The sequence below is a fragment of the Emys orbicularis genome, chromosome 1 (assembly GCF_028017835.1).
Source record: "Emys orbicularis isolate rEmyOrb1 chromosome 1, rEmyOrb1.hap1, whole genome shotgun sequence".
NCBI lineage: Eukaryota > Metazoa > Chordata > Testudines > Emydidae > Emys > Emys orbicularis.
In genome coordinates, this window is record NC_088683.1 from 346080796 (window position 1) to 346097357 (window position 16562).

The 16562-nt window shown below is 42.4% G+C and overlaps 1 protein-coding gene across 4 annotated transcripts in view; it reads left to right on the forward strand.

Moving 5' to 3' along the window:
• The window catches only part of GRM5 (glutamate metabotropic receptor 5), a 346671-nt gene that overhangs the window by 280544 nt on the left and 49565 nt on the right, over positions 1 to 16562 (forward strand). For all 4 annotated transcript variants that reach the window (XM_065406243.1, XM_065406260.1, XM_065406270.1 and 1 more), the window contains exons 4-5: positions 8162 to 8408; positions 12467 to 12635. In XM_065406243.1, coding sequence (XP_065262315.1) covers positions 8162 to 8408; positions 12467 to 12635 — 416 coding nt within the window. The remainder of the gene's footprint in view (positions 1 to 8161; positions 8409 to 12466; positions 12636 to 16562) is intronic.

A 16562-nucleotide genomic window follows, 5' to 3' on the forward strand; every position in this document is an offset into this window, starting at 1 on the left:
GTGGTGTTGGGGTTGTTTTAAAGAGCATGTTTATCCTTTCAGGTCTACAGAACTCAGTTTCTTTGTCCATAAATCAGAATGCAAGATCTGCTCTTCTGGACACAAAAGCATATTAAATGTATCACTAGCACTTCAGTCCCAACGAGTGAAAATTAGAGCTGGTAAAAAAAATTCTTGGTGGAACAGTTTTCCACTGGAAAATGCAGTTTTGCTGAAATCAAAACATTTCTCAGGACTGTTTATTTGATTAAATTTCCAAGAGAAAACATGTAAAACAAATCATTTTGACTTTCTCATTTCAACTTTTATTTTATAAGAATGTTAATATTCTATTATATTTATATATTATAGAATATAATCATTTGACATTATTCAAATTAAACTTTTCAATGTTCCTAAAGCAACATTGGGAGGAAATTCTATTCTGACAGAATTTAAAACTGAATTGCAGGGGAGGGCATATTTGTTTTTGTACAGTGCCTAGCACACGGAGGCCCCATTCATGGTTCGTCCCCAGACACTACCATAATAAACAGGATTCATAGTAATTTCCTGTCACTAACCCACTAACTTAACACGAACACAATATAAAAACAATTTGATTCATATTTAAGGCTTATTTGTTTTGAAGGAGACCCTTGAGAGTCCCTCATTTTTCCCCATCTAATTCTCTCCACTTGGGCATGCTCTATCATAGCAATAACTCTTGCCAAGGCTCAGAGGGATGGACCTAGTTCCAGAACCTCTCAAAATTACCTTGCTCATCCACCAGAGGAGATGCTGAAGCGGGATACTAAGTGCATCATTGCATCAGGCCTAAGCAAGTTCTCTCTACAGTGCTTCCAGTCCCTGCTGGCTGAAAAAAGTTAAAAGCCAAACTGATTATCCACACATGAGAGCACTGAATACCATCAGGTTGTCTCTTCTTGCTTGTTTGATTTGTTCCTGTAGAGTTTAACCAACTGTTCTCACCATGAGTGAGACAGCAGGAGATTCCCCAGATTGGAGCACTGGGGAATGCAAAATCAACACACATGTTTGTTTCCTTCTTTTTAAATTTTTCACCTATATGAATGTGCAAGACAGAGCAAGTAAATCCTGAAAATCATGCAGCATGTAGTAGAAAAGTATCATATACTTTCCATGGATATTTTAAACCAGCACATGGAATTCTGCACCAGGGGCATCATTGTCTATTTAATAATTCTATAGGATGGTATAAAAATAGAATTTCATAGTTGTTCTCCATTAGATTCTATTGATTGTTTAAGAGTAATTTCTATTGAATGCTACTGGTTTCATTCTCATTACAATCTTCAGGAAGATCCCTACTGAGGATAGTAGTTCAGTATGTGCCAAAGTGTACATTCATGTGTATGTTCCATTCAAAGAGAATGGGACTTAAGTACATGCTTGGAAGTTTTAACTGTATGCTTAAATGCTGTTCTAAATGGGTATAGATTTAAGCATCTGCTGAAGTGCTTTCCAGAATCAGGGCCTAACACCCAGTTCAGCAAGGTATTTAAGCATGTGCCTTACCTTACATGCACAGTGCCACTGAGGAGAGTGGGAATACCTGTATGCTTAAAATTAGGCATGTGCTTAAACAATGCTTGGTGAACTGGCCTCAGATCACTTTAGACTTTGTAAAAGAATTACAGATGCAGGCCAAGTACAAAGTCTGGATCCAGCTGCAAATTTTCCCAAAGTTTGGGAGTATTCTGATTTGGGACTTTAATGCAAACAAATCTCCATTTTTTAGTGTTTCGGTATTGTTAAGAGAATTTATTTCCTTCACTTTGATTTTTAGATTTTCTCTAACCTCAGAGCCTTGATGTATTGCAGATCGACAGACACATGTTGTGGGGCAAATTTGCCCCTCTGTGGCAAGTGGAAGCAATCACATGTAGAGGAAATGCTTTCCCCAGTTACAGAAACCAGAACAGCTAATTCCCTCAGATTTCCTTTGACAATTGCTAGCAGCTTCTCTGAAGAGCTAAGCAGCCTCATTACAATTTATCAGGTGAACTGAGTGAGATCAAATGTGTAAAGAAAGGCTGGGTAATAATTCTATAAAACAGCAGCACAAAGCCCAATAACTAGAGTTCCTACAACTCAGAGTAAAGTTATTACATTTTCAAGCCGTCATTGGTAATAAGGCAGTTGGAATATCATTTTAAAATAAATATTATTGCTGATGCACATCAGATTCATTCTATCGGCCACTCTAATTAACAGCACAGTTTGTGAGCTGTTAATTTTGAGGCTGAGTAATTGGATAAAGTTGTGTGCATTGTAATGTAATACGCTTGTTCAATTTTCCACTTAATTTCGATTAATGTGGATTTTACATGTAATCTATCGTTACAGTTATTACACCTATTATTTTTAATTAGGAAAAAACATTACCTCAGGAGAATGAAACAAATAATTTGCAGGTTTAAAATAAAAAGTTCATACTCAGTCATAGACCTAGGAAATTTGGTTTCAGACAAGTTGAGTGCCCACCACTTCACTCAACGTTCATAGGAGCTGTGGGAGCGCAGCACCTCTGAAAATCAGGACCAGAGATGAGAGAAGGGAAAGATCTTTTATGTCACCTTGTTCATCTTTTGACCAGTATGAAATGGTTTTCAATGAGAAAACAGTTTTATAGATGTATTTTCCCCCTAGTGAACTTTCGCACCACTCCTACATTTTAGACATGATTAAGGACTAGATCGTAATCCTCTCATCCTGCCCCAGTAAAGGCCAAGCACATTGGTGCACTGCCCAACAGCAGGGAAGAAACCAAACTGTGCTTCTCAGAGCCACAATCTGGCCCCTGCTTCTCCAAGGTGGATGAAATCTGAGCTAGTTCTTTTACTAATGTGTGGTTGTAACCAGAATAGTGACTGTTTGGAAAAGATATTGTAGAGCTCATTATTTATTCTCCCTTATGACTGCCCACATCACAATTATTCCCATTACATATGAAATTGCTAGCGCCGCATTCACCATTCCTGCTTCAGGCCCGCTGACAGCAATTCTGGGCCCCAGTGCAGAACAGTCAATGGGCCCCCATGTGCAAATGCGGTCCGCCTGACATTTGGGCTATGCTGCGCCTGTGCTGGCTGGTGCCCAGCGAGCTGCTGGCTGCATTGCTGGGCGCGCTCTTCCGGCATGGCCAGGGCTTATACATGCCCACCCGGTAGGGTTGCCAACTGTCAAATCGAGCAAACCCAAAGACCCTTGTCCCGCCCCCTGCCCCACCCCTTCCCTGAGGCCATGCTGCATCATGGTTCTTCTCCAAAGCCCCACACCCTGCTCACTCCATCCCCCCTCCCTCCATCGCTTGCTCTCCTCCACCCTCACTCACTTTCACTAGGCTGGGGCAGAGGGTTGGGGTGTGGGAGAAGGTGCGGGGTGCAGGCTCTGGGAGGGAGTTTGGGTGCAGGAGGGGGGAGGGGTCGGGCTCTAGGAGGGAGTTTGGGTGCGGGGTGCAGGCTCTGGGCTGGGTCAGGGGGTTGGGGTGCAGGAGGAAGTAAGGGAGTCGGCACTTACCTCGGGCGGCTCCCGAAAGCAACCAGCACACCCCGCAGCTACCTTTGACCGCAGTTCCCGACCAATGGGAGCTGCAGAGTCGGCACTCAGGGCAGGGGCAGCACGCAGAGATCCTCTCCGCAGGGGCCGCAGGGACATGCTGGCCACTCCCGGGAGCGGCACGGAGCGAGGGCGGGCAGGAAGCCTGCCTTAGCCCTGCTGCGGTCCACTGTCGGCGGCAGCGACCGGGGACCCCAAGGCACTTTTAAATCACCCAGGCCCCTGGGCAATTGCCTGCTTTGACGCTCCCTCCTCCCCCCCCCCCCATCGACGGGCCTGTCCTGCTGTTTCTGCCTCTTCTATATTCATCAATGATAAAGATGGCTGTAATGTAGCTGACAGTTTTGCTGCTGATATGTGAGGCTGAGTAGCATCCAGTCTACTCTCCCTTGGCTGTATCAGTGCTGCCAACATGTTGTTAACACTAGTAGGTTATAAAGGAAACCCTGTAGGGTGCATCTCAATGTGACTATTACTAAAGTAGGCCAAAGGACCAAGCTTAAAAGGAAGGAAAAAAGTTAAGCAGCCTGACATTCAGCATAGCTAATGTTTGCAAGCTTGCATAAAATGCTGAATAATGGCAAAACAGATAAAGCAATGGGACACAATGGGGAATTATAAGATCTTGGAAGATAAATGAATGGATGCTGAAGGTTATTAATGTCATCTAGCCATAAATATACTCTGGATATAAAGACCAATGAAAATGAGCAGGATATGTAAGAAGTAATTTAAAAACAATAAAGGAGAGACATGTATGAAAGATGAAACACCAGGAAGAGGGAAGCAGCAGAAAGATAAGGGATTAAGGTAAGGGATTAGTACTGTCTACTAGAAGTAAAGCAAGAATGACAAATGAAATCTTAAATTAACGCATTTTCCAGGGACATTAAAATCAAGAGGTCACTAAAACACAGGAACATAGGAATTGCCCGTCAATTGGTCTCACTAATAGTTAAACATTTTCTTAATGCAGCATGAGGTTTTATCTCCCCTCCAAGACTTTTCTATTGTTGCATTAATTGTTATATTCTCAGGGAATATTCTTGTCAGCCACATACATGCCCAAACCCTCTCTGAGGAGAGACAGTGGCAGAGCCAGGTTTTGCAATGGGAGGGGTGGGGCAATGAGTCAGTGTTGATGCCACTTTCCCACATATGTTGTCATGCCTGCTGCATCCACTACAAACCTAATCTCAATTTAGTGCGGCGGGGAGGGCCCCGGGGTGGTTAGCGTGGGCAGGGCTGGAAAGCAAGCCTCCTGCACATTCACCTGGCAGCAGTGGCTCCTGTTTTATGGGACTGGGACTGGCTCCCCACTCTGGACATTGCAATCTGGTGCCCAGGATCGCAATGCCGTTCAGATTTGGCCTGGCTGCCCCCAGGTCATGAAGGGACAGGAGCTGGGCCCAGCCCTGCGAGACAGGAATCGCCGCTGCTGGGCAAGTGCAGAACAGGCTGCTTCTCCAGCACCATGTGAAAAATCATGTCAGATACCTCCTTTTGTCAACTGGACAATATACCTAAGGGCCGCTGGGCCAGGGTGGGAGGTTGGGGGTTAACAATGGAACTAATTGTGTGCTTAAAATTGATTGGAAAAAGGCAAATATAGTGCCCATATTTTAAAAAGGGAAGAAAGAGAACCCGGGGAACTACAGCCTCACTTCGTTCCCAGCAAATTCATGGAGCAGGTCCTCAAGGAATCCATTTTGAAGCACTCAGAGGAGGGGAAGGTGATCAGGAACAATCAACATGTATTCAACAAGGGCAAGTCATGCCTGACCAACCTGATTGCCTTCTATGATCAGATAACTAGCTCTGTGGATATGGGGAAAGCAGTGGATGTGATATATCTTGACTTTAGCATCTTTATCAGTGATCTGGATGATGGGATTAATTGCACCCTAAGCAAGTTCGCAGATGACACTAAACTGGGGTAGAGGTAGATACGCTGGAGGGTAGGGATAGGGTCCAGAGTGACCTAGACAAATTGGAGTATTGGGCCAATAGAAATCTGATGAGGTTCAACAAGGACAAGTGCAGAGTCCTGCACTTAGGAAGGAAGAATCCCGTGCACTGCTACAGGTTGGGGACCGACTGGCTCAGCAGCAGTTCTGCAGAAAAGGACCTGGGGATTATAGTGGATGAGAAGCTGCATATGACTCAGCAGTGTGCCCTCGTTGCCAAGAAGATCAATGCGTATTGGGCTGTATTAGTAGGAGCATTGCCAGCAGATCGAGGGAAGTGATTATTCCCCTTATTCGGCACTGGTGAGGCCACACCTGGAGTATTGCGTCCAATTTTGGTCCCCCCACTACAGAAGGGATGTGGACAAATTGGAGAGAGTCCAGCAAAGGGCAACGAAAATAATTAGTGGGCAGGGGCACATGACTTACGAGGAGAGGCTGAGGGAACTGGGGTTATTTAGTCTGCAAAAGAGAAAAGTGAGGGGGGATTTGATAACAGCCTTCAAGTACCTGAAGGGGGGTTCCAAAGAGGATGGAGCTAGGCTGTTCTCAGTGGTGGCAGATGACAGAACAAGAAGCAATGGTCTCAAGTTGCAGTGGGGGAGGTCTAGGTTGGATATTAGGAAACACTATTTCACTAGGAGGGTGGTGAAGCACTGGAATGGGTTACCTAGGGAGGTGGTGGAATCTCTATCCTTAGAGGTTTTTAAGGCCCGGCTTGACAAAGCCCTGGCTGGGATGATTTAGTTGGTGTTGGTCCTGTTTTGAGCAGGGGATTGGACTATATGACCTCCTGAGGTCTCTTCCAACCCTAATCTCCTATGATTCTATGATCTGGAAATGGATGAAAATCCAAGTTCACTGTATGGGAACCTTCCAGGAGGTGCAGGTTTGTGTTTGTTTTGGCTGCAATCCTCTGGTGCGGAGCCCTCCAATCCTTCTAAACTACTGTTTGGCCTGCTGCCTTGCACAGGTTTTAATTCGAAAGGAGGCAGCAAAACAGATCCAGGAGCCATTACCTAGTATATTTAAAATCTTGTTAAAGGGGGGAAGTATTGATTGATCTGGGCAGGTTTCTTAAACAGATCCTAACTCTCTTTAAATGTGTTAGGTACTGAAGTCTTTCATGAGTCAAAGGTTTGGGTTTGATACTCATTCCTGAAATTTAGTCAGTTCATTGTTATGACCTTTCACCACGTGGGTACAGAATCCCCTGTATAGAATGTGTCTGAGCAGAATGACAAAGTTGGCCAACTTTCACATATTTATTTATTTATTAACCAGAGTCAAGTTTCCTTACAAACGTTTTCTTTGTAAAGTTGAACATTCTTTCTAACAGAAAAAGATCACATTAATTTTCTGAATTAATAACTTGTCTCTTGTGCAGGGACAGATGAGTTAACCAGGGGAGCCCTGGCCACACCCTCTCATCATCAACCATGTGGGCTGCAGGAAGGAGAGACAGGCACTATTATTTCAGCTGTGCCCCACTGGAGATCCACGTAGCTAGCTTTAGGGTTGCTCTGCACTTGCAGTGCAAGGGATAATCTAGGCCATTATCTACATGTGAGGCCTAAAACTAGTGGTTTGTGTCTCTTTAACACTGTTACCAGACTCGACAGACAGTTAGATGCTCCTTTCCAATTCCACATATCCTGTTAACTTCCAGACCTACTACCAGAAATAGGAAGGTTGAGTTTTGAGTGACTCACAGAAGCCATAATCCTGAAAGGTTCTGAGTGTTCACAACTCCCATAGATTTCAAGAGGAGCTGTGGTTGCTTAGCCCCTCACAGGACCAGGTAGCAGTATGATATTAATAAGACCGCTTTGCTGGCAGAATATCAGTTTGCCAATTCCACTCAAGATTTCACTTCCATGGTAGCATCTTGGGTTGTAGTGGATTTCTCGATTCCTTACATAAGAACGGCCATACTGGGTCAGACCAAAGGTCCATCTAGCTCAGTATCTTGTCATCAGACAGTGGCCAATGCCAGGTGCTTCAGAGGGAATGAACAGAGCAGGTAATCATCAAGTGATCAATCCCCTGTCACCCATTCCCTGCTTCTGGGAAACAGAGGCTAGGGACACCATCCTTGCCCATTCTGGCTAATACCATTGATGGACCTATTCTCCATGAACTTATCTAGTTATTTTTGAACCCTTGGTTTCCCCATAAATCCGGAAACACAGAAGTTGATACATAACGTTCCTATTACATAGGCATCCTCCATGGCACTCCAGCCACAAAGGGCTGAATCAACTAGCTTTGAGATCAGTGGAAAGATTCTCATAGATGGTGGTCACTTCCAGGGAGCCTAGAAGTATTACAGTATGATTTAATAGATACATACTCACAAAAAATATAGGGTGAAAGAGTGATAACTGAAAATGAGGATGCACAGGTTCTATTGCTTCATTGAGATGGAGACCAACAGGATCATGATATGTTTGAAAGATGACCTGTTCTCTCCTCCCTTTATATATATATACTGCTTAGTGTCTCTTAAGAGGGTTTTTTGATATTACTAATGGATACACAGCAAAAATGTTTGAAGATTCATCATGTTTCTGTCTATGGTAATGACTAAACTTTGTGCTGTTTCCTAACAGGTCAGTTGACTCTCAAAACGCAACATGTTCAAGATTCTAAAATGGGATTCGTAATCAATGCCATATATTCTATGGCGTACGGTCTTCACAACATGCAGATGTCACTATGCCCAGGCTATGCAGGTCTCTGTGATGCCATGAAGCCTATAGATGGTCAAAAACTCCTGGATTCTCTCATGAAGACTAACTTCACTGGGGTTTCTGGGGAGGTGATCTTGTTCGATGAGAATGGAGACTCACCAGGAAGGTACTGTGAATATTTATCAGAAAGTGCAATGCCAGATATGCTGCTTTGTTATTTACTCATGATTTTAATCATAACCATAGAGGGCATCCCCAACAAGATGCTCACTCACCAAGGGAAGGGCTCCAGGTTGACTGTGCTCTTTACTCAGTGAGGAATAGTGGTTGCCAAGAAGCCCTGCCTCACTGAACGTACACTGAGTAAAGCATGGCTCTCCATGTGCAAACTAATGCATCATATAGAGGAGGAAGGGTTCTAAAGACCTCGTTACTTAAAAACATAGACCTGGTTTCTATGATCTTTCAGCCCAGTGATAGACACATTATTAAATCTAGCTCTAGTTATAACGTTTGGGCAACATTTTCTTTTCAAGTATGAAGAAGAAGGCTTTTTAGCAAGGTCTACCTCTATTTCCTAGCTTCTGCTTTGTCTTCTAGCTGGACTGGTCCCTAGTTCTTTCAGGACTCAAGCAACTGTGGTTAGCAATAGTGGGAGAATGAATCAGAACTCATCCCCACCTCTTCCCTATCTTAAATATCTGAATTAGGGTTGCCAACTTTCTAATTCCAGAAAACCAAACACCCTTACCCAGCCCATGCCCTGCACCTTCCCTGAGGCCCTGCCCCTTCCCGAGGCCCCATCCCCACTCACTCCATCCTCCCTCCCTCCTTCACTTACTCTCCCCCACTCTGTCTCACGTGCTCATTTTCACTGCAAGGCCCAAACAGGCATATTTATTGTTTTGACAGATGTATTATGCTAAGTTCAGGTTTCATTAAGGTTACAGGACGCTAGAGCTGGCAGCAAAATTGTCCAAAAGGGTAATTTAAAAAAAAATTAAATTTCACAACGGTTTTCATGATTCTTTCCCTCCCCTCTTCCCATTTTTCATAACCAGCTCCATGTTTTTTGTTCACTAAAGTTGTAATTTTATGTGTGGAATTAGGACCACACATTATCACAGCTGCAATGGTCCATTAAAGCAGGGCCAGCTCCAGGCACCAGCTAAAGAAGCAGGTGCTTGGGGCAGCCAATAGGAAGGGGCGGTACTTCGGTCGCTATTGGGGCGGCAGGTCTTCAGCGGGAATTCGGCGGCGGGTCCCTCAGTCCCTCTGGGAGCGAAGGACCTACCGCAGAATTGCCGCTGAAGAGTGGAGCGGCGCGATCGCGCTGCCACGGCTTTATTTATTTTATTTTTTTTGTTGCCGCTTGGGGCGGCAGAAAACCTAGAGCCAGCCCTGCATTAAAGCCCCACTCCTGAAGCCCAAATACAAATCCGTAAAGCACAACCACAGAAATGCACACCTGTCCATATACCTATATAAATAAATATGTAGAAACTGACTCCCACACCTACATGCAGATACACACGCATATTCATGTGTACACATCTAGCATGCGCAACACATATACAGTACTTCCACATTATTTAATATTACAGTTGTTGTTTAGTGCCTAGAGACTAAACTAAGATCAGAGCTCCAGGGTGGTAGGTGCTAGGCATACACATAAAAAGAGAGAGTCTGCAAGAAAGAGTTTATAATGTAGCTAGACAAAGGTGGGGAGAAATGTATGATACATTGGCTCTTCTGCAACAGCATTCACTTTTTAAGAAATAATACATTTCTTTTAGAGTTTCCTTCTCTTTTAAAAACTCGTCATGAAATGAATACACACATATTTTATGTCATCAATTTTTTTGTGGGCAAGCCAGCAAAAGGAATAAAAGTCAGAGTTAGGCTGCAAATTTTATTCACACAGGTATCCACACTTTCGGCAAGACACACACCTCCCTACACAAAGACACGCAGTCTCTTACACACATACAATACTTGAATCACACACTTGCCTACACAGAGACTCTTGTTCATACACTTTCCCAGAGGCTGCCTAAATCACCCAGCTGGGAAGGGAGGAGGGTGAGCTGGAGGGGAAAATATGGGGGTGGGGGTGGAGGAGATAGGGTGACCAGATGTCCCGATTTTATAGGGACAGTCCCGATTTTGGGGGCTTTTTCTTATATAGGCATCTATTACCCTTATGTAAATATGACAGTGTGGCTTGGCTTTATGGCCTCATTTTTTGCCCACTGTCTGCAACAATTTTAATTATCAACTTAAGCACTGAGTAGTCACTAATTTTTTTATAAATGCTTGCGGTGACTACGTTGCACTCAGCTTCACTATCTATTTTGAAATTAATTGATCATTTACTTTCATGGTCATGCACCAATGTCTTGTGCAATCTTGTTCTGTACAATTAAGATACTCAGTAAGGGAGAGGTTGTTAGCATAACCTTAAAAAAACTGCACTGCTCTCCAAGTATGCTGTTGCCACTAAGTAAACACTAAGATTACCAGGCTAGCAGGAGGGCTGAGTCAGTGATTAGGGTACTATTCTGGGTTAAAAGGCTCAGGTTCAAGTCTCGGCTATCCCACAGGCTTCCTGTGTGACCTTGGGAAAGCCGCTTTGTGCCTCAGTTCATCTTTAAAAGGGGCTAACAGTACTTCCCTACTTCACAGGGGTGTTGTGAGGACACATACGCTGAAGACTGTCAATCACTCAGACAGTACAGTAATGGGAACCATAGAAGAACCCAAGATAGAGCTCACAGAGATTACAGAACAACATTTTCCCTTTTTTATTGTTTCAGTTAGTTCATTTGGCAGCACTTTGTGTATAGCCAGTTTCACCATTTCCCCTGCTAGGCAGTTGTCAGTCAGTTTCTCCCGTATTCTATAGGGATCTTTCACACAGCAACAGGGAGAGAAAAACTTTGTTTAAAAAATGATAGGATAATAGGCTTATAAAACTGCAACAATAGGCAGGGGAGACTCAGTGGTCCATGTAGCACTAGAAAATACTTTTAACGTTTTTTTCATTGATTAGATTTTGATTTGATAGTGATCCTTTAAATTGAAAAGATTTAGTGAAGAAAAGGTTTGTATGTATTGTATTGTATTGTATTGTATGTATTGTATATTTTGTATCACTAAATCGAAAAGATTTAGTGATTCAAAACTACTCAAGATAGTTAAGTCCCGGGCAGACTGTGAAGAGCTACAAAAGGATCTCACAAAACTGGGTAACGGGGCAACAAAATGGCAGATGATATGTAATTTTGATAAATGCAAAGTAATGCACAGTGCCAAACATAATCCTAACTATACATATAAAATGATGGGGTCTAAATTAGCTCAAGAAAGAGATCTTGGAGTCATTGTAGATAGTTCTCTGAAATCATCCACTCAATGTGCAGTGGCAGTCAAAAAAGTGAATAGAATGTTGGGAATCATCAAGAAAGGGATGGATAATAAGACAGAAAATATCATATTGCCTCTATATAAATCCAGGGTATGCCCACACCTTGAATACTGAGTGCAGATGAGGTCGCCCCATCTCAAAAAAGATATATTGGAATTGGGAAAGGTTCAAAAAAGGGCAACAAAAATGATTAGGGGTATAGAACGGCTTCCGTATGAGGAGAGATTAATAAGACTATGACTTTTCAGCTTGGAAAAGAGGCGACTAAGGGGAGATATGATAGAGGTCTATAAAATCATGAGTGGTATAGAGAAAGTAAATAAGGAAGTGTTATTTACTCCTTCTCATAATACAAGAACAAGGGGCCACCAAATGAAATCAATAGGTAGCAGGTTTAAAACAAACACAAGAAAGTATTTTTTCACGCAACGCACTGTCAACCTCTGGAACTCCTTCCCAGAGGGTGTTGTGAAGGCCAATACTATAAAGGGGTTCAAAAGGGAGCTAGATAGATTCATGGAAGATAGGTCCATCAATGGCTATTAGCCAGGATGGGCAGGAATGGTGTCCATAGCCTCTGTTTGCCAGAAGCTGGGATTGGGTGACAGAGCATGGATCACTTGATGATAACCTGTCTGTTCATTCCCTTTGGGGCACCTGCCATTGGCCACTGTCAGAGGACAGGATACTGGGCTTCATGCACCTTTGGTCTGACCCAGTATGGCCATTCTTATGTTCTTAGGTTCTTAGTGACTGTATCCTAAACTCAACTGTTTGTTCATTTTGTATTTCAAAAGGTATGAGATTATGAATTTTAAGCAAATGGGGAAGGATTACTTTGACTATATCAATGTTGGAAGTTGGGATAATGGTGAATTGAAGATGGATGACGATGAAATATGGTCAAAGAAAAATACTGTCATCAGATCGGTCTGCAGTGAACCATGTGAAAAAGGCCAGATAAAGGTAAATAGGGTGCTTTTTATTGTATTGATGTGTTATTTGCATAGTCTTGAAATGTTACCCAGAATGTTTGTCAAAATCTTCAACCCTGAGAACCTAAAGTTAAAAATAGTTTTGGCACCTAAATAAAAAGTGCAAAAAGTTGTTTATGTGATTACTGCTTCTTGCTACTCTTTTCATAATTGTCTCATTATTTTCTTGTACTCCCCCATTGTCTGTCTGTCTCCATCTGTTGCCTTCTGTTTTATACTTAGATTGTAAGTTCTTTGGGCAGGGACCATCATTTTGTTCTGTCTTTTTGTACAGTGCCTAGCACAATGGGGTCTCAATCCCTGATTGGGGCCTATAAGAACCAGCCCAAAGCAAATAAACTCATAATAATCATCATTATTTAAGTGCTAAAATCTGGATTTAGGAACATAACTTTTAGTCACCCAATTTTGAAATGTTTAGCCTTAGCTCTTAAGAGCCCTTAATTTCTTCTTATTAACAATAATACACTAAACACAGGAAAAATCTTTCATTAATTATTAATAACACTGCTCTACAGCCAAAATGCTTCTGAAATAAATGTAGTCAAACTTTACTAATTCTGGGTCACAGAGAACGAAAATGACGCTTAAAATTGTTGATTGGCTCTAGTTTTCAAGATATGCTATTGGGTCAGTAAGAGACCCTTGACTTGGGAATGGCGGAGGATAAGTGAGTTATAAAGGGAAGGGATCTCAATTTAAACCAGAAATGACTAAAATACATCTTTGACTGGATCTATGAATAAATCTATGACTGGGTTTGGACAGTACTTGCTTTTTAGGCAAAACAATGAATGATGCAATCTGAAGCTGGTATTGCGTCATACATGATATGAATTGCATCATGTTATTCCTAGAAGTCATGGATGATGCAATCATAACGAAGCTTACATCACTCTGCTGAACAAATTGCCCTATATCAGCTCTAGAAATCATACAGTGTCGTGCTCTCTTATTTGTCAGTGTTTGATTTTGCAAAGGGACACATTTCTGTTTAGCCAAAGTGAGCAGAGATGCCTCGTACTTGTGTGAACAGTGCAGATAACTTATGCTATGTTTGTGGTGAAGTGACTTTTGCATCACAAAGCGCAGTATAACCACTATGGTTAAGAAAGCCTATCACCTTTATTTTGGCTGCAAAATTGGAGATCAGGACAAGAGGTGGGCCCCACACATATGCTGCAACATTTGTGCAACAAATCTTCACCAGTGGTTGAACAGGAAAAGGAAATCTATGCCTTTTGCAGTGATTTGGAGAGAGCCAACAGATCATACCAGCAATTGTTACTTCTGCATGGTGCCTCCAGTTGGGAAAGGTGTGTCAAAGAAGAAAAAGTGGACTGTGCATTATCCAAACATTCCATCAGCTATATGCCCACCCCCATGGAGAAGGACTGCCGGTTCCTGATGCACCAGAATCATTCTCACTTGAGTCAGACGAGGAAGAGGAAGAGGATGAAACTTCTGGTCCTGAACCATCAATGTCACAGGACCCACATTTTCTCCCATCCTCCTCCTCTGAACCACACCTCATAACACAAGGTGAACTGAATGACCTTGTCAGGGATTTGGAACTACCCAAGAGTAAGGCAGAGCTGTTGGGCTCCAGACTACAGCAGTGGAATCTCCTGGCAGGTGATGTTAGGGTTTCCATGTTCCGTGACCGTCAAAAGGATCTTGTCCCATTCTTCTTCATGGAAGGTGATCTTGTAGCCTGCAACAACATCGATGGTGTGATGGCAGCCCTCAACATCATTCACGATCCAGATGAGTGGAGACTGTTCATTGATTCATCGAAGACAAGTCTTAAAGCTGTTTTACTGCATAATGGCAATGTTTTGCCATCAATTCCAGTTGGTCATGCAGTCCATATGAAGGAAATCTATGAAAACATGAAACAACTTTTGAGGTGCATAAACTATGACCAACATCAGTGGCAGCTTTGTGGCGATTTGAAGGTTGTTGCTCTCTTGCTTGGTCTGCAGACTGGATACCCAAAGTACTGCTGTTTTCTCTGCGAATGGGATAGTCGTGCAAGAGATTCCCACTACATCAAGAAAGATTGGCCACTCCGACAGTCATTGGAGCCTGGGAGGAAAAGTGTTCAGCATCCACCACTTGTTGAATCAAGGAAGATTTTGTTACCACCCTTACACATCAAGCTGGGTCTGATGAAGAACTTTGTCAAGGCCATTGACAAAACACAAGCAGGTTTCAAGTACCTCCGTGGAAAATTTCCAAGGTTAAGTGAAGCTAAGATAAAGGAAGGTGTCTTTGTTGGTCCTCAGATTCGTGAACTTCTTCGAGATGATATATTTGACCATATCATCAAATATATGGTGGAAGAGGAAGAGGATGAAACTTCTGGTCCTGAACCATCAATGTCACAGGACCCACATTTTCTCCCATCCTCCTCCTCTGAACCACACCTCATAACACAAGGTGAACTGCGTGGCAAGGAAAAGACGGCATGGAAAGCAACATGTCACTAAAGATACATTTTTTGCACTCTCATTTAGATTTTTTTCCACCGAACTGCGGAGCAGTGAGCGACGAGCATGGCGAGTGATTTCACCAGGACATTGCAACAATGGAGAAACGCTATCAGGATAAATGGAGCCCATCAATGCTTGCAGACTATTGCTGGACAGTGACAAGAGATGCTCCATTTAATGAATACAAGAGACAAGCCAAGAAGCGCCGAGTGGACACTGAATAGGACTGAACTATGTACATAATAGTTTTTTGCCTTTTGTTTCATAATAAATTTTATTTATATAACCCTTTGGCTGATTTTTAAAGTGTTACATAAACAGGACAGGTGAAATATTATCATGTAAAGCAACCATAAACACATGAAAAGACCTAGGTTTACAATTTATGATTAAAACTCTACTATCTACACAATATACATAGACATAAAATGTAAAAACTTAAATATCTTAGAAACAGTAGCCAATCAGTTGTTTTAATTGTCATATTTGAATTCAGCACATAAAAATACAAAATATATAGCACATTTTATCTCTGAAGCAGACGACTTCTCAAAAATTGTAGACCAGTGTAATGTGTTTAAAGGAGAATCTCATGAAAAGATAAGTAACTTGCTGGATTTGCTAAAATCACAACTCTGTTTTGCTTAGGGACTGTCATGTTCCTTTTTTCATTAGCAGTCTGCAAGTTATGTTAGTCTATAATTAAGGGGGCAAAGGGGCTCCCCCGAATAGGAAGATGCAATGGCACAATTTGACATCTGTATGAAAAGAGCACAGGAATGTGGACATGATTCTACTCTCAGTGGAAGTGATGTGAATCAGGAGTAACTCACTGAAGCAAAAAGAGATAGCAATGTGTGATCAGAATCAGGCCATAGTCTGCAATAACAAGAAGTGTTCGTGGGGGTTAAACTTAGTGATCTGGCTTCAAAACAAGCAATACGTGTGGTGAACAGCGTCACTGTACTAGAGATAGGCCCAGGTCACAAGTTTTGGAGCTGAATCTAAACCTTCTGAAATTTCAGGAGTGTTTGGATCCAGGATTTGGTTAGTGCCTGACTCTACTCTTCACTATGGATCCTCATTCAGGAAAGCACTTAAGAATGTGTTTAAAGTTAAATGTTCTGCATCAGGACCCATATCTGTAATCTTCTTTCTTTTTACATTTGATTGTTGAGTATAAATCCCAAATTTTCTTTCACAGACAAAAGCCCATGTGCTAAAATAGGGGATGAGGCCTGGCTCTATTGAATTAAGTCAATAGAAGTTTTACCATTGACTTCAGTGGAGTCAGGATTTCACCCAGGGAATCTAGACACACACAAAGCAACAGTGTCCCATTATTCAGCAGCATCCAGAATGTCCCTTCCTGCATGGCCTTATGCAAACCAAAAACAGTACAA